The sequence below is a fragment of the Salvia splendens genome, chromosome 14, assembly GCF_004379255.2.
Source record: "Salvia splendens isolate huo1 chromosome 14, SspV2, whole genome shotgun sequence".
In the NCBI taxonomy this organism is placed as follows: Eukaryota; Viridiplantae; Streptophyta; class Magnoliopsida; order Lamiales; family Lamiaceae; genus Salvia; species Salvia splendens.
The window spans coordinates 16960271-16979349 of NC_056045.1; the positions used below are offsets into that span (position 1 = coordinate 16960271).

General features: G+C 36.2%; 2 protein-coding genes and 1 pseudogene across 2 annotated transcripts; 2 read left to right on the plus strand and 1 right to left on the minus strand.

Annotated features, from left to right (window-relative positions):
• Positions 1–4922: 4922 nt before the first annotated feature.
• LOC121763571 (benzyl alcohol O-benzoyltransferase-like) lies at positions 4923–6957 on the plus strand. The gene is made up of 2 exons (XM_042159615.1): positions 4923–5425; positions 6018–6957. The coding sequence occupies exons 1-2, from the start codon at positions 4982–4984 to the stop codon at positions 6912–6914; spliced, it is 1341 nt and encodes a 446-aa protein (XP_042015549.1). The 5' UTR covers positions 4923–4981; the 3' UTR covers positions 6915–6957.
• Positions 6958–11879: 4922 nt separating this feature from the next.
• Positions 11880–13914, plus strand: LOC121763559 (benzyl alcohol O-benzoyltransferase-like). The gene is made up of 2 exons (XM_042159601.1): positions 11880–12382; positions 12975–13914. The coding sequence occupies exons 1-2, from the start codon at positions 11939–11941 to the stop codon at positions 13869–13871; spliced, it is 1341 nt and encodes a 446-aa protein (XP_042015535.1). The 5' UTR covers positions 11880–11938; the 3' UTR covers positions 13872–13914.
• Positions 13915–16542: 2628 nt separating this feature from the next.
• On the minus strand, positions 16543–18552 carry LOC121764266 (annotated as a pseudogene).
• Positions 18553–19079: the final 527 nt, after the last annotated feature.

Sequence of the window (19079 nt, forward strand, 5' to 3'; positions counted from 1 at the left end):
TAATATGTACTCCCTCCGTCTCACTCAAGATGTCCACATTCTTGGGTGACACGAGATTTTAGGTGGAGTAAGTAGAGAGAAAAAAAGTACTCCCTCCGTCCCGTAGTAGATGTCACACTTTCTTTTTTAGTTTGTCCCACAAAAGATGTCACATTTCCTCTTTTGGAAAAAGTTTTCTCTCACATCAATTATAAATTATATTTTCTCTCATCACTTAACACACAAAATAACATCTCCTAAAATCTCGTACCATCTCCCAAGTGTGACATCTACTATGAGACGGAGAGAGTAGTTGAATATTTTAATGAGAATAGATGAGAGATGGGTTTGTTTCCAAATATAGAAGGTGGACATCTGAATGAGACAAGATAAAAAGAAAAAAATGGATATCTTAAGTGGGATGGAGGGAGTATTGTGTATTGAATAAATAAACAAAACATATAGAGAAAATGATTTATTGTATTAGGAGTAGTATTTATTTGTAGGTTTTGTTCAAATCCTGCATGTTATTGTAAGTCACTAATTACATGTACTCTCTGTTCCTGGTAGTGGAGGCGTTTTTTTTTCGTCACGTGATTTTAAAAAAATGTGTTTAGTAAGAAATGAAAAAAGTAGATAAATGAAGAGAAATAAAGTGACAACGAATAAAGTAAATAAGAAGAAATATATTAAATTTTGTTAAAAAGGAAATGACTCTACATATATAGAATGTACTGAACTGCAATTAAAGGGAGTAACTCCCCATTTTTCGGGTTAGTCATAAAATTTAATATCGAATAATAAGATTTAGGTTTTAATTATTTATATTCAAGAACATGGTTTCAGTGTTATATTAACTTAGAAAACTGGAAGTATTGTTTAGGGTGTAGTATAGAAAAAAGAAATTGTTTTTCCTCTGTTTGTGAGATTTATTTTGACTTAGATACAAGTTTTAATAATTATTTGACCTTATAAAGAGAATGACCGAAAAGTTTAGGGATATGGGTTGATTTTTATGTTATTCATCCATCTCAAGGTAGTTGGTTTTTTTTTTTGGTTTAGAGAATAATACTCCATTTGTCCCTAAAAAATAGATAACATTTGAAACGACGCAGGTTTTAATGCATACTTGACAAAGTAAGAGAGATTATAAAAAGTGAATAGAGCATTGTTAGCATAGAATGAGACTCACTTCATTAGAGAGAATTTTTTTTTTCAAATAGAATTGATCTATTTTGTAATTTGTTAGCTATGAGACAAAACGCCCAAAAAACTGAGCCCGATTTTCTAATTTGTTAGCTATGGGAATATTTTCTCAATTGAATGATCTACAAAAATGGTCCATGAACTATGATTTATCTCGTCTATAGTCCCTGGACTTTAAAAATATCTTCAGTAGTCCATGAACTAAGGATTTATGTCAAAATTGGTCATTTTGCACTATTATCTCACGAAAATGCCCTTTTTGGGGGCTGTACAATTTGGTATTTTCACATTTTTAACTTTTTCAATATAATATTATTTCAATGATGTACTAAATCTGATATTATTTCAAAATTTATTTTCTTCTTCCTTTGCTATCCTTCACTTTGTTTCTTTATTTCAATATTAGATTTAATTTTATAAAATTAAATTTAAAATTTAGATTTTTAAATATCAATAAATTATTTTAATTAAAATTATTAATTTATATTATTAACACAAGAATGGGGTGAGTAGAAATGAGGGGGAAGTGGGGTATTTATAGGAGTAAAATTGGAAGAAATAAAAAAAATTTTGAAATTTCAAATTCGGCAGAAACTGCCGGTTTACCGCCTGAACCGGCGGTTCAGTCCACGGTTTTCTGACGGAAACCGGCGGTTTCTGACCGGTTTTCAGGCCTACGCCCTACACCCTACAACCTGCCACCTGAAAAGTCACCGGAACCGGCGGAAACCGGCAGTTCAAACCGGCGGTTTCTGACGAAAACCTGCACCCCTACGGACCCCAGCCGGAATACCGCCGTTGGAACCGTTGAACCACCGGTTCACGGTTCAACAATACCTTGACCCTTAACCGGCCCGTCTGAACCGGCAACCGGCCGAACGGTTCAAACTGCTGGTTCCGGTTCATGAACCGGCGGGCCCGAACCGGCGGTTAACCGCCGGTTCGGTTCAGTTTGTGCATGCTTTTGCATCCATAGAAAAGTGCAATCTTGCCAATACCACTATTGGTTCTGGACGAAATATGACTATTGGTTATGCACGAAAAGTTGTACTCCCCGTCCTCCATTTTTTTCCACTTTTGCTATTTTTGTGTGCCCCATATAATTTATTGTCCACTTTCAATTCACTTTTCTTTACATTTCTTAAAATCTGTGTCCAACACATGTTTATTAAATATGGGGGACGAATGGAGTATTAGATAACGATGGTCACAACTATTTAAAACAGTCGATGCGACCATACCTACTACATACATGATTTTCAACCATTGGAAATATCGTGTAATTTTTCTATTATAAGAGTATACTATATGTTAGTTCTATATTAGCTTATTTAATCTATATTTTTTTATCATTTGGCCCATGATTAAGGGCCGGCCCAAGATAATAAACTCTTATTTTGCAGATAATTTTTCTAGACTACGTGATCTGATTATATTTTGCATCAACAATGAAATATGACTAACATATTCTTTTGGAAATCCTATCAAACAATCGTAAAAATAAAATTGATTTTTTTTCTAGAATCCACTAAACATCCTACTAGATTATTTATCACATTTAGTTAAAATAGTTTACACGACTTATACTTTTATTTAGGATAGTTTCGCCCACCTATCAAACTATGCCTAGGTATATAGTTAATCATTGGATATTAAATTTATTACTAGTATTTTTGTTTTAGTCAGTGGTCAAATATGACATATAACAACAATAGAATATTCAAACAATCCAAACTTAAAAAAATAAAATTTGAAAAGCATAAATATACATTAATTTATGTATCAGTTGAGCTAATTAAAACTGATCAGCCGTATTGACTTGTTTACTTTCGAAATTTTTCGAAACACTTTAAACAACATTTAAGTGTAAATTGCAGTTCAAGTACCCAAGTTAATTAAGAGTGAATGAAATGATTTCCTATAAGTTATTAATAAAAATGTAATTTGACTTTTTTTCGCATCACGTTGAAATATGGCTATGTCATTATAATATATGCTTGTATCTAAATTTGATTGTAGGCAATTACTCTCTCCGTCCGCCATTAGGAGTTCCATTTCCAAGCGGCACGTGTTTTAAGAAATGTTAAAAAGAAGGGAGTGGAAAAAAGTTAGTGGAATATGGATCTCACTTGTATATATTAATTTTAAATGAAATGTGAGTGTAATGAGTTAGTGGAATGTGAGACCTTATTATCATTTATGATAAAAGTGAACCGGAACTCCTATTCGCGGACGGATTAGAATGGAAAAATGGAACTCCTATTCGCGGACGGAGTATTTCTTTATCCCTTTACAAGTGCATTTGTAGTTTATTCAAATTGTTCCAAAATATACATGACACAATTGAGTCGTATGATCTTTTGCAATAGTCAAACAACATTTTATTCATTTCCAACGTGATTAACGTTAAACATAGCTTATGTCTCTTTTGAAAATTCAATCATTTCATCACCACGAATTAGGCGATAAGATATACCATCATGGACCACTACTCCAATACACATGTTCAATGAAAGACAATCTTTCATAAAATCCATCAATATATTAAATGCAGGACCACAAAATTAACGGTTACGTGGCAGTGAACATCTCAATTTGTTCTGCTTATGTTGCTAATTTAGTGATTTGATAATGTGATCACTAGATTAATTAAAAAGTGATTCTAGATCCTTCTTGAAAGGTTATATGGTTTCCAATGTGCATCAGTTTTACAATCAATGAAACAGTTACATATTGAGCAACGTCTAGTACAAGCTTTCTTCTTCATTCGTGGGTTTCTCTATTTCTTTCGATACAACAAACATAAAACCTTTTTCACATGCCATCGACAATCCACCGTTAATTTAACATGTGGAACGTGATGTTTTTTCTGTGTTCCAACCTGTTCAGATATAGTTTTTGTTGGGTTACAAACCTATTTCACATCGGAATGAATAACCAATGTTGGATTAGTATACATTAATTCGAGGGTGACCAAAAACTAATCCGTGCAGGCTTGCCTCCACCCAAAGCGGATAATATGATGTTGGATTAGTATATAAATGCTATCCAACCCTAATTAATTTGAGGCCCTTTGGGGTGACTTAAAAAGAAACCCGCCAAAAATAAATCCGTATGAGTTTGGTTCCACCCAAAACATATAATATCAAACTAATGAACAATTGACGATCCCAACAGTTTTATTATACCTTTTTATACATATTTATTATAAAAATACTCCTTCCGTCCGCCATTAAATGTCTAATTTTTCTTTTTCCGTCCGTCCACCAATAAATGTCTCATTTCACTTTTACTATGTTTGGTAAGTGGACCTACATTCCACTAACTCATTCCACTCACATTTTATTATATAACCAACATATAAAAGTAGGTCATACATTCCACTAACTTTTCTACACACTTTATTACATAAAGTCAAACAATTTCTTAAAGCCCGTACCGGTCAAATATGAGACATTTAATCGCGGACGGAGGGAGTATAAATAAACTATTGTTATTTGTGGAATCTGAATCAATATTTCAAATTAATTTTCTTCAACAATAAAAGTGACCAATTAAATACAATAAGAATTAATTAAACCCGAAATATTGAATTAATGAACCCTAATTTTCTCCACCGACCGGAGTACTAGATTAATAATCTTATCCCTTACCGGTCTGAGTCTCTAACCATTTATAGGGACGTATCATAAAGCATAACTATCCATTCATAACATACCATTTTCTATAAATACATATTCAACCTAAGCTCACATATAAAGCATACTAACCTTAATTCACACACACACAAAAGCACATGGAGTCTACCAAAATTTTAACGTTCAAAGTAGTGAAAAAAACCCCAGAGCTGATCACCCCGGAAACGGAAACGCCTAAAGAATTTAAACTCCTCTCGGACATCGACGACCAAGGGGCCCTCCGTGCCCAAACTCCGGTGATTCAGTTTTACCGGAGAAGCCCCTCGGCCCAAGGGAAGGACCCGGTCAAAGTGATACGTGAAGCCATTGCCAAGGCCTTGGTTTTGTACTACCCTTTGGCGGGACGCCTGAGGGAGCGGCCCAACCGCAAGCTGGTAGTGGAGTGCACCGGAGAGGGGGTGGTGTTTGTCGAAGCCGACGCTGACGTGGCACTGCACCACCTGGGTGATGCCCTTTATCCTCCCTTCCCATACTTGCATAAGCTTCTTCACCATCTCCCATCCACTGCTGGTCTCATCAATTGCCCATTGTTGCTTATTCAGGTAGCTATTAATTAATTGCTTTCTAATACTCCCCCGTTAAACGATGATTATCCATTTTACTTTTTAGTTTGTTCCAACCAAAATAATCCATTACTCCCTCCATCCACTATTAAATGTCTCATTTTTCTTTTTTCATTTGTTCGCTAATACTATTTTTAGCAAGTGAAACTCACATTCTATTAACTCATTTCACTCACATTTTATTATAAACCAATATATTAAAATAGGGACTCGCATTCCACTAACTTTTTCTATCATTTTCATTTACAATTTCTTAAAATCTGAGTAGATAAAAAATGGGACATTTGTTGGCGGACAAAGGCAATATTTAATATGAAACTTTTTTTACTCTATTTTCTTCTCTCCATTTAAAAAACAAAATAACACTGCATAAAATATTATGTCGTCCGAGGAAGGGTTGTCATCTTCCTTCTACAGAGGAAATACTAACTAATCTCATTCCCAAACACACAAGTGTTAAAATAGATAGTTGTTCTATATATCTTGGAGTTATCTGACCTAAAATTTGTGTTCTTGTCGTGTTTTGTCTTATCTATCTTTCTTAATGAATAAAACGTGTTTAACGAGGCAGGTGACACGGCTTACATGTGGTGGGTTCGTGTTCGCCATCCGCTTGAATCACACCATGGCCGACGCGGGAGGGCTGGCCCAGTTTTTGTCGGCCGTCGCCCAGTTTGCCCACGGAGCCGACGCCCCTTTGACCCGGCCCGTCTGGGAAAGACACCTCCTCAGCGCTCGTAACCCCCCGCGCGTGTCATGCACACACCACGAATATGGCGACACTACCACTACTTCCACCACTACTACTCCACCTGATAAAGATATAGTGGACCGAAGTTTCTACCTCAGCGCCACCGACATCTCCGCCCTCCGCAGCATCCTACCGCCGCACCTCCGCGGCTGCTCCACCTTCGAGATCGCGGCAGCCTGCACGTGGCGCTGCCGGACAATCTCGCTCCCTCTACACCCCAACGAAGTGATAAGGATCTCATGCATGGTGAACTGCCGGAAGCGGCTCAATCCGCCGCTCCCGGAGGGCTACTACGGCAACGCCATCGTCTACCCCGCGGCCGTGTCGACGAGGGAGAGGCTGTCGCTGCGGGAGGCGGTGGAGCTGGTGAGAAGCTCGAAGGCGCAGGCGACGGAGGAGTACGTGAGATCAGCTGCGGATCTGATGGCGATGAGAGGGCGGCCCGGTTTTGTAGAGAGGGGGACTTTTATAGTGTCGGATTTCACGCGGGCGGGTTTGGGAGAAACGGACTACGGGTGGGGCGCGGCGGCTTATGGCGGGCCGGCGCAGTGCAGGGATCTGGTTCCTGGAGTTGTGAGCTATGTGATAGCGCATAAGAAAGGGGTGGTTGTGACCATGTGTTTACCGGCAAACGCCATGGAAAAGTTTGCGTGTGAGCTTGAGAGGGCTGTGGCGGGTAACCGGACAAGCTTACATGTTATAGCCTCGGCGCTGTGATCTTAATTACGGATTAAGCAGCAAACAATATAAATTAGATTCATAATATGTACTCCATCCGTCTCACTCAAGATGTCCACATTCTTGGGTGACACGAGATTTTAGGTGGAGTAAGTAGAGAGAAAAAAAGTACTCCCTCCGTCCCGTAGTAGATGTCACACTTTCTTTTTTAGTTTGTCCCACAAAAGATGTCACATTTCCTCTTTTGGAAAAAGTTTTCTCTCACATCAATTATAAATTATATTTTCTCTCATCACTTAACACACAAAATAACATCTCCTAAAATCTCGTACCATCTCCCAAGTGTGACATCTACTATGAGACGGAGAGAGTAGTTGAATATTTTAATGAGAATAGATGAGAGATGGGTTTGTTTCCAAATATAGAAGGTGGACATCTGAATGAGACAAGATAAAAAGAAAAAAATGGATATCTTAAGTGGGATGGAGGGAGTATTGTGTATTGAATAAATAAACAAAACATATAGAGAAAATGATTTATTGTATTAGGAGTAGTATTTATTTGTAGGTTTTGTTCAAATCCTGCATGTTATTGTAAGTCACTAATTACATGTACTCTCTGTTCCTGGTAGTGGAGGCGTTTTTTTTTCGTCACGTGATTTTAAAAAAATGTGTTTAGTAAGAAATGAAAAAAGTAGATAAATGAAGAGAAATAAAGTGACAACGAATAAAGTAAATAAGAAGAAATATATTAAATTTTGTTAAAAAGGAAATGACTCTACATATATAGAATGTACTGAACTGCAATTAAAGGGAGTAACTCCCCATTTTTCGGGTTAGTCATAAAATTTAATATCGAATAATAAGATTTAGGTTTTAATTATTTATATTCAAGAACATGGTTTCAGTGTTATATTAACTTAGAAAACTGGAAGTATTGTTTAGGGTGTAGTATAGAAAAAAGAAATTGTTTTTCCTCTGTTTGTGAGATTTATTTTGACTTAGATACAAGTTTTAATAATTATTTGACCTTATAAAGAGAATGACCGAAAAGTTTAGGGATATGGGTTGATTTTTATGTTATTCATCCATCTCAAGGTAGTTGGTTTTTTTTTTTGGTTTAGAGAATAATACTCCATTTGTCCCTAAAAAATAGATAACATTTGAAACGACGCAGGTTTTAATGCATACTTGACAAAGTAAGAGAGATTATAAAAAGTGAATAGAGCATTGTTAGCATAGAATGAGACTCACTTCATTAGAGAGAATTTTTTTTTTCAAATAGAATTGATCTATTTTGTAATTTGTTAGCTATGAGACAAAACGCCCAAAAAACTGAGCCCGATTTTCTAATTTGTTAGCTATGGGAATATTTTCTCAATTGAATGATCTACAAAAATGGTCCATGAACTATGATTTATCTCGTCTATAGTCCCTGGACTTTAAAAATATCTTCAGTAGTCCATGAACTAAGGATTTATGTCAAAATTGGTCATTTTGCACTATTATCTCACGAAAATGCCCTTTTTGGGGGCTGTACAATTTGGTATTTTCACATTTTTAACTTTTTCAATATAATATTATTTCAATGATGTACTAAATCTGATATTATTTCAAAATTTATTTTCTTCTTCCTTTGCTATCCTTCACTTTGTTTCTTTATTTCAATATTAGATTTAATTTTATAAAATTAAATTTAAAATTTAGATTTTTAAATATCAATAAATTATTTTAATTAAAATTATTAATTTATATTATTAACACAAGAATGGGGTGAGTAGAAATGAGGGGGAAGTGGGGTATTTATAGGAGTAAAATTGGAAGAAATAAAAAAAATTTTGAAATTTCAAATTCGGCAGAAACTGCCGGTTTACCGCCTGAACCGGCGGTTCAGTCCACGGTTTTCTGACGGAAACCGGCGGTTTCTGACCGGTTTTCAGGCCTACGCCCTACACCCTACAACCTGCCACCTGAAAAGTCACCGGAACCGGCGGAAACCGGCAGTTCAAACCGGCGGTTTCTGACGAAAACCTGCACCCCTACGGACCCCAGCCGGAATACCGCCGTTGGAACCGTTGAACCACCGGTTCACGGTTCAACAATACCTTGACCCTTAACCGGCCCGTCTGAACCGGCAACCGGCCGAACGGTTCAAACTGCTGGTTCCGGTTCATGAACCGGCGGGCCCGAACCGGCGGTTAACCGCCGGTTCGGTTCAGTTTGTGCATGCTTTTGCATCCATAGAAAAGTGCAATCTTGCCAATACCACTATTGGTTCTGGACGAAATATGACTATTGGTTATGCACGAAAAGTTGTACTCCCCGTCCTCCATTTTTTTCCACTTTTGCTATTTTTGTGTGCCCCATATAATTTATTGTCCACTTTCAATTCACTTTTCTTTACATTTCTTAAAATCTGTGTCCAACACATGTTTATTAAATATGGGGGACGAATGGAGTATTAGATAACGATGGTCACAACTATTTAAAACAGTCGATGCGACCATACCTACTACATACATGATTTTCAACCATTGGAAATATCGTGTAATTTTTCTATTATAAGAGTATACTATATGTTAGTTCTATATTAGCTTATTTAATCTATATTTTTTTATCATTTGGCCCATGATTAAGGGCCGGCCCAAGATAATAAACTCTTATTTTGCAGATAATTTTTCTAGACTACGTGATCTGATTATATTTTGCATCAACAATGAAATATGACTAACATATTCTTTTGGAAATCCTATCAAACAATCGTAAAAATAAAATTGATTTTTTTTCTAGAATCCACTAAACATCCTACTAGATTATTTATCACATTTAGTTAAAATAGTTTACACGACTTATACTTTTATTTAGGATAGTTTCGCCCACCTATCAAACTATGCCTAGGTATATAGTTAATCATTGGATATTAAATTTATTACTAGTATTTTTGTTTTAGTCAGTGGTCAAATATGACATATAACAACAATAGAATATTCAAACAATCCAAACTTAAAAAAATAAAATTTGAAAAGCATAAATATACATTAATTTATGTATCAGTTGAGCTAATTAAAACTGATCAGCCGTATTGACTTGTTTACTTTCGAAATTTTTCGAAACACTTTAAACAACATTTAAGTGTAAATTGCAGTTCAAGTACCCAAGTTAATTAAGAGTGAATGAAATGATTTCCTATAAGTTATTAATAAAAATGTAATTTGACTTTTTTTCGCATCACGTTGAAATATGGCTATGTCATTATAATATATGCTTGTATCTAAATTTGATTGTAGGCAATTACTCTCTCCGTCCGCCATTAGGAGTTCCATTTCCAAGCGGCACGTGTTTTAAGAAATGTTAAAAAGAAGGGAGTGGAAAAAAGTTAGTGGAATATGGATCTCACTTGTATATATTAATTTTAAATGAAATGTGAGTGTAATGAGTTAGTGGAATGTGAGACCTTATTATCATTTATGATAAAAGTGAACCGGAACTCCTATTCGCGGACGGATTAGAATGGAAAAATGGAACTCCTATTCGCGGACGGAGTATTTCTTTATCCCTTTACAAGTGCATTTGTAGTTTATTCAAATTGTTCCAAAATATACATGACACAATTGAGTCGTATGATCTTTTGCAATAGTCAAACAACATTTTATTCATTTCCAACGTGATTAACGTTAAACATAGCTTATGTCTCTTTTGAAAATTCAATCATTTCATCACCACGAATTAGGCGATAAGATATACCATCATGGACCACTACTCCAATACACATGTTCAATGAAAGACAATCTTTCATAAAATCCATCAATATATTAAATGCAGGACCACAAAATTAACGGTTACGTGGCAGTGAACATCTCAATTTGTTCTGCTTATGTTGCTAATTTAGTGATTTGATAATGTGATCACTAGATTAATTAAAAAGTGATTCTAGATCCTTCTTGAAAGGTTATATGGTTTCCAATGTGCATCAGTTTTACAATCAATGAAACAGTTACATATTGAGCAACGTCTAGTACAAGCTTTCTTCTTCATTCGTGGGTTTCTCTATTTCTTTCGATACAACAAACATAAAACCTTTTTCACATGCCATCGACAATCCACCGTTAATTTAACATGTGGAACGTGATGTTTTTTCTGTGTTCCAACCTGTTCAGATATAGTTTTTGTTGGGTTACAAACCTATTTCACATCGGAATGAATAACCAATGTTGGATTAGTATACATTAATTCGAGGGTGACCAAAAACTAATCCGTGCAGGCTTGCCTCCACCCAAAGCGGATAATATGATGTTGGATTAGTATATAAATGCTATCCAACCCTAATTAATTTGAGGCCCTTTGGGGTGACTTAAAAAGAAACCCGCCAAAAATAAATCCGTATGAGTTTGGTTCCACCCAAAACATATAATATCAAACTAATGAACAATTGACGATCCCAACAGTTTTATTATACCTTTTTATACATATTTATTATAAAAATACTCCTTCCGTCCGCCATTAAATGTCTAATTTTTCTTTTTCCGTCCGTCCACCAATAAATGTCTCATTTCACTTTTACTATGTTTGGTAAGTGGACCTACATTCCACTAACTCATTCCACTCACATTTTATTATATAACCAACATATAAAAGTAGGTCATACATTCCACTAACTTTTCTACACACTTTATTACATAAAGTCAAACAATTTCTTAAAGCCCGTACCGGTCAAATATGAGACATTTAATCGCGGACGGAGGGAGTATAAATAAACTATTGTTATTTGTGGAATCTGAATCAATATTTCAAATTAATTTTCTTCAACAATAAAAGTGACCAATTAAATACAATAAGAATTAATTAAACCCGAAATATTGAATTAATGAACCCTAATTTTCTCCACCGACCGGAGTACTAGATTAATAATCTTATCCCTTACCGGTCTGAGTCTCTAACCATTTATAGGGACGTATCATAAAGCATAACTATCCATTCATAACATACCATTTTCTATAAATACATATTCAACCTAAGCTCACATATAAAGCATACTAACCTTAATTCACACACACACAAAAGCACATGGAGTCTACCAAAATTTTAACGTTCAAAGTAGTGAAAAAAACCCCAGAGCTGATCACCCCGGAAACGGAAACGCCTAAAGAATTTAAACTCCTCTCGGACATCGACGACCAAGGGGCCCTCCGTGCCCAAACTCCGGTGATTCAGTTTTACCGGAGAAGCCCCTCGGCCCAAGGGAAGGACCCGGTCAAAGTGATACGTGAAGCCATTGCCAAGGCCTTGGTTTTGTACTACCCTTTGGCGGGACGCCTGAGGGAGCGGCCCAACCGCAAGCTGGTAGTGGAGTGCACCGGAGAGGGGGTGGTGTTTGTCGAAGCCGACGCTGACGTGGCACTGCACCACCTGGGTGATGCCCTTTATCCTCCCTTCCCATACTTGCATAAGCTTCTTCACCATCTCCCATCCACTGCTGGTCTCATCAATTGCCCATTGTTGCTTATTCAGGTAGCTATTAATTAATTGCTTTCTAATACTCCCCCGTTAAACGATGATTATCCATTTTACTTTTTAGTTTGTTCCAACCAAAATAATCCATTACTCCCTCCATCCACTATTAAATGTCTCATTTTTCTTTTTTCATTTGTTCGCTAATACTATTTTTAGCAAGTGAAACTCACATTCTATTAACTCATTTCACTCACATTTTATTATAAACCAATATATTAAAATAGGGACTCGCATTCCACTAACTTTTTCTATCATTTTCATTTACAATTTCTTAAAATCTGAGTAGATAAAAAATGGGACATTTGTTGGCGGACAAAGGCAATATTTAATATGAAACTTTTTTTACTCTATTTTCTTCTCTCCATTTAAAAAACAAAATAACACTGCATAAAATATTATGTCGTCCGAGGAAGGGTTGTCATCTTCCTTCTACAGAGGAAATACTAACTAATCTCATTCCCAAACACACAAGTGTTAAAATAGATAGTTGTTCTATATATCTTGGAGTTATCTGACCTAAAATTTGTGTTCTTGTCGTGTTTTGTCTTATCTATCTTTCTTAATGAATAAAACGTGTTTAACGAGGCAGGTGACACGGCTTACATGTGGTGGGTTCGTGTTCGCCATCCGCTTGAATCACACCATGGCCGACGCGGGAGGGCTGGCCCAGTTTTTGTCGGCCGTCGCCCAGTTTGCCCACGGAGCCGACGCCCCTTTGACCCGGCCCGTCTGGGAAAGACACCTCCTCAGCGCTCGTAACCCCCCGCGCGTGTCATGCACACACCACGAATATGGCGACACTACCACTACTTCCACCACTACTACTCCACCTGATAAAGATATAGTGGACCGAAGTTTCTACCTCAGCGCCACCGACATCTCCGCCCTCCGCAGCATCCTACCGCCGCACCTCCGCGGCTGCTCCACCTTCGAGATCGCGGCAGCCTGCACGTGGCGCTGCCGGACAATCTCGCTCCCTCTACACCCCAACGAAGTGATAAGGATCTCATGCATGGTGAACTGCCGGAAGCGGCTCAATCCGCCGCTCCCGGAGGGCTACTACGGCAACGCCATCGTCTACCCCGCGGCCGTGTCGACGAGGGAGAGGCTGTCGCTGCGGGAGGCGGTGGAGCTGGTGAGAAGCTCGAAGGCGCAGGCGACGGAGGAGTACGTGAGATCAGCTGCGGATCTGATGGCGATGAGAGGGCGGCCCGGTTTTGTAGAGAGGGGGACTTTTATAGTGTCGGATTTCACGCGGGCGGGTTTGGGAGAAACGGACTACGGGTGGGGCGCGGCGGCTTATGGCGGGCCGGCGCAGTGCAGGGATCTGGTTCCTGGAGTTGTGAGCTATGTGATAGCGCATAAGAAAGGGGTGGTTGTGACCATGTGTTTACCGGCAAACGCCATGGAAAAGTTTGCGTGTGAGCTTGAGAGGGCTGTGGCGGGTAACCGGACAAGCTTACATGTTATAGCCTCGGCGCTGTGATCTTAATTACGGATTAAGCAGCAAACAATATAAATTAGATTCATAATATGTACTCCATCCGTCTCACTCAAGATGTCCACATTCTTGGGTGACACGAGATTTTAGGTGGAGTAAGTAGAGAGAAAAAAAGTACTCCCTCCGTCCCGTAGTAGATGTCACACTTTCTTTTTTAGTTTGTCCCACAAAAGATGTCACATTTCCTCTTTTGGAAAAAGTTTTCTCTCACATCAATTATAAATTATATTTTCTCTCATCACTTAACACACAAAATAACATCTCCTAAAATCTCGTACCATCTCCCAAGTGTGACATCTACTATGAGACGGAGAGAGTAGTTGAATATTTTAATGAGAATAGATGAGAGATGGGTTTGTTTCCAAATATAGAAGGTGGACATCTGAATGAGACAAGATAAAAAGAAAAAAATGGATATCTTAAGTGGGATGGAGGGAGTATTGTGTATTGAATAAATAAACAAAACATATAGAGAAAATGATTTATTGTATTAGGAGTAGTATTTATTTGTAGGTTTTGTTCAAATCCTGCATGTTATTGTAAGTCACTAATTACATGTACTCTCTGTTCCTGGTAGTGGAGGCGTTTTTTTTTCGTCACGTGATTTTAAAAAAATGTGTTTAGTAAGAAATGAAAAAAGTAGATAAATGAAGAGAAATAAAGTGACAACGAATAAAGTAAATAAGAAGAAATATATTAAATTTTGTTAAAAAGGAAATGACTCTACATATATAGAATGTACTGAACTGCAATTAAAGGGAGTAACTCCCCATTTTTCGGGTTAGTCATAAAATTTAATATCGAATAATAAGATTTAGGTTTTAATTATTTATATTCAAGAACATGGTTTCAGTGTTATATTAACTTAGAAAACTGGAAGTATTGTTTAGGGTGTAGTATAGAAAAAAGAAATTGTTTTTCCTCTGTTTGTGAGATTTATTTTGACTTAGATACAAGTTTTAATAATTATTTGACCTTATAAAGAGAATGACCGAAAAGTTTAGGGATATGGGTTGATTTTTATGTTATTCATCCATCTCAAGGTAGTTGGTTTTTTTTTTTGGTTTAGAGAATAATACTCCATTTGTCCCTAAAAAATAGATAACATTTGAAACGACGCAGGTTTTAATGCATACTTGACAAAGTAAGAGAGATTATAAAAAGTGAATAGAGCATTGTTAGCATAGAATGAGACTCACTTCATTAGAGAGAATTTTTTTTTCAAATAGAATTGATCTATTTTGTAATTTGTTAGCTATGAGACAAAACGCCCAAAAAACTGAGCCCGATTTTCTAATTTGTTAGCTATGGGAATATTTTCTCAATTGAATGATCTACAAAAATGGTCCATGAACTATGATTTATCTCGTCTATAGTCCCTGGACTTTAAAAATATCTTCAGTAGTCCATGAACTAAGGATTTATGTCAAAATTGGTCATTTTGCACTATTATCTCACGAAAATGCCCTTTTTGGGGGCTGTACAATTTGGTATTTTCACATTTTTAACTTTTTCAATATAATATTATTTCAATGATGTACTAAATCTGATACTATTTCAAAATTTATTTTCTTCTTCCTTTGCTATCCTTCACTTTGTTTCTTTATTTCAATATTAGATTTAATTTTATAAAATTAAATTTAAAATTTAGATTTTTAAATATCAATAAATTATTTTAATTAAAATTATTAGTTTATGTACTCTATGGAATATCAAAATGACTAATTTCAAAATAAATCCTTAGTCCATGGACTTATGGAGATATTTTTAAAGTCCATGAACTATGAGCGAGATAAATCCATAATCCAAGGACAATTTTTGTAATTCACTCTTCTCAATAAATATACTCCATTCATTCTTCATTGTATTCCAATTTTTTTTATTTTAGTCTGTCATTTATTTGTTGTTCCACATCATATTTACTATATTTGATAGTGAATCCTACATTGCACTAACTTATTCATACTAATATTTTATTATTCCTTCCATCTCATTCTAATTGGAACATTTCTAATTCGACATGAGATTTTATGTAGTGTTGTTTTGCGGGTAAAGTAAAGAGAAAAAGTAAGAGAAATGAATAAGTTAGAGACAATGATGCTTCCATATTTAGAAATGTGCCATTTAGAGTGAGACATTCTAAAAAGGAAAATGTGTCACTTAGAGTGATGGAGGGAGTACAATTAGCTAGTATATAAAAGTATGACCCACGTCCCATTAACTTTTTCTAATAACATTTCTTTATATTTGTTAAATTCGTACTGAATCAAAGTGAGACAGATATTGGGGTGGAGGGAGTATTATTCCATCTCAAGTGTTTAAAAAATTGATAATTGAAAGTTAAAATTGAAGAAAAATAAAGAAATAAAGATAATAAAAATTAAAAGTTAAAATTGAAGAAAAATAATAAAATATAAGAGAGAAAATATAGTAAAGTACTATAAGATAAAGTTTTTTGTAAAAAAAATAATTGACTCAACTTCATTAATATGATTTTGAAAAGAATACAAACTTAATTACGTTAATAATAGAGTTATTTGTGCTTATATCAATATAAATATAAATAACAAGTCAATAAACCACTCTTATGGAAGTAGTCTACTTAGCCATGAAAACATTATTAGGAACTTAGCTTCTCTTGTTAGCTATGACTAATTCACATAGCTGACCCGATGAACACCCCCTTTCTCCGGCCACCGACTCCTTCCGACATCCCCTCGAGCTCTTTCACGAACACTTCCATGGCATTCGCCGCCAAGCACATCGGAACCAACACTCCATCCCCCCCCCCCTATTATTCTTGAAAGGAATGTAAAAGTTCACCACTCCGGGAATCTCACCTCCGCTGCCCTCCGCCGGACCACCGTAAACCGGATTTCCCCACCCGAACTCCACCTGCCCGAACCCGGCATCACCGCGAAATGCGGGCGGTTCCTAATCACCATTAAATCCGCCAACGACCTCATGTACTCCTCCGTCACCTCGTCCTTGGCCATCTTCACCAGCCCCACCGCAAAATCAAGCGGTTTCGTCGACAAGTCTCCTGCGGTGGCTATCGCGGCCGAGAAAGCGAAGGCGTTGCCGTAGTAGCGGATTGCACAAGATTCTGACCTGGGCGGACGTAGAAATGAACATTAGTAAGGGCTTAATTTTTCAAATATTGTGATTTAAATTACTAATAAGGGCTTTAATATAATTATATGTATAAAGTATGAATAAATTACAAAATTTTATAAAATGAAAAATAAGAAAAATAATCCATCCGTCCATGATTAAATGAACCCGTTTGACTTGACACGAGTTTTAAGAAATATAGTGGAAAGTGAGTTGAAAAAGTTAGTGGAATGTGAACCTACTTTATATATTAGTTTTATACTCCCTCTGTCCCCCAAATTTTGTCACAGTTGATCGGGCACAAATTTTAAGAAATGTAATGCAAAGTGAGTTGAAAAAGTTGGTAGGATATGAGTCCTACTTTTAAAGTATTAGTTTTATAATAAAATGTGAGTGGGAATAAGTTAGTGGAATGTGGGGTTCACTACCTAAAATGGTAAACAGTGAAATGTGACAAATTTTGTGGAACGGACGGAAATGAAAAAATGTGACAAAATTTCAGAGACGGAAGGAGTAATAAAATATGAGAGTGATAAGCTAGTGGATCGTGGATTTCATTACCAAAAGTAGTAAAAAGTAAGAGTGTCGATTAATTGTGGACGGATGAAACAGGAAATTGGTGTCAATTAATCGTGGATCGAGGGAGTAAATTCATTAGGAGGTGCCCTAACCTCATCCTCTGGTTCCGGCGAGATGGTTATTGTGCGGCAACGCCAAAGGGAGGCTGCGACGAGGTCGAAGGTGGAGCAGATGCGGCGCGTGTGCGGAGGCAGGAGGCTGCGGAGGGCGGAGAGCTCGGCTGGGCCGAAGAAGAAGGAGCGGTGCGCCATTTCGCCGAGTGGGATGGGAGTTCCTTTTTTGGGGTCTAGACTAACATAAATTGGACGAGTCCAAACGCGTCGCACATCGTGTGGTTCAGTCGGATAGCAAAGATGAAGCCTCCGCATTTAAGCCGAGTAACCTTTAAATGATAAATCATTGAAGTTAATAAATGTCGTGTAAATTTGATCTTCCAATCATAATATGGGGAAAAGTTTGAAAATGAAGTAACGAGTATAAGGTTATAAAAATATAATTTATTTTACTAGTAAAAGTTGGAAAACAAGTAATGAAAGACACAATTGACTGCTACACTCTTCATTTTTTGCTTTCCTAAAACAATCTTAATTTTAATTAGAACACCAGAGGACACTTTTATAAATGAAGGTGATGCATTTAGAAATACAAATTAACATTTTTAATTGGTTAAAAAAATGTTCAAGTCGGTTTTTGGAGAGTACCTCTTTAACTCCTAGCGTGCACCAAAACAAAAACAATTGATATTATTAAGATTTCTTTTGTGCTAACGTTGTTTCTGATAATAAATTTCAATTACTAGTACTTCGTACCAAAGAAGATGACCCCTGCTTTAGACGACATGAGATTTTATATAATTTTATTTTGTGTGTTAAGTGAAAATAGTATAGTACTAAGAGAGACACAATAAAGTAGAAATAAATGTATTTTTTCAAATAGGGATGGTGACCTGAATCAACAAGAGGGGAACCAGTTTTAAGAATAAAATGTAAAGTAAGAAAGAAGGGGAAGAATTAAATAAAATAAGATAGATATAGAGGAAAAAGTAAGTAAAGTATATGAGAAAATAAGATAGATATAGAGAAAAAGTAATTAAAGTATATGAGAGATGAGAAAAAATGAGTAAAGTATAAGAACGAAACTTTCCATTTTTTAAAATGGGGCTATTTTTTTGTACATATCCCAAAATGACAAACTGAGACTATTTTTTTTGGACGGAAAGCATGAGATAATTAACGTGGATTACGAGGAGGGAGTATCATTTTGACTAGAATTTCCCAAGTAAAATAACATGTATCAGTTTAAATGAAACTGGTACAGTATTAAATGAAAACTAACCATATATGTATATTTATAAATTCTAATGGATACAAGAAATTAATCTTTTTCTTTTACATTTTCACTTCTGGTCGCGTGGGTATGTTCCAATATCAGAATTCCTATTTACGTATTTAATCAGTCATCATAATTTGTCATGTTGTTAATATATATATCAACTATTTG

Coding starts and splice junctions, on each gene's coding strand:
- LOC121763571 (XM_042159615.1), top strand. CDS start 4,982: ATGGAGTCTACCAAAATTTTAACGTTCAAAGTAGTGAAAAAAACCCCA. Junction 5,426..6,017: donor GCCCATTGTTGCTTATTCAG/GTAGCTATTAAT, acceptor TTAACGAGGCAG/GTGACACGGCTTACATGTGG.
- LOC121763559 (XM_042159601.1), top strand. CDS start 11,939: ATGGAGTCTACCAAAATTTTAACGTTCAAAGTAGTGAAAAAAACCCCA. Junction 12,383..12,974: donor GCCCATTGTTGCTTATTCAG/GTAGCTATTAAT, acceptor TTAACGAGGCAG/GTGACACGGCTTACATGTGG.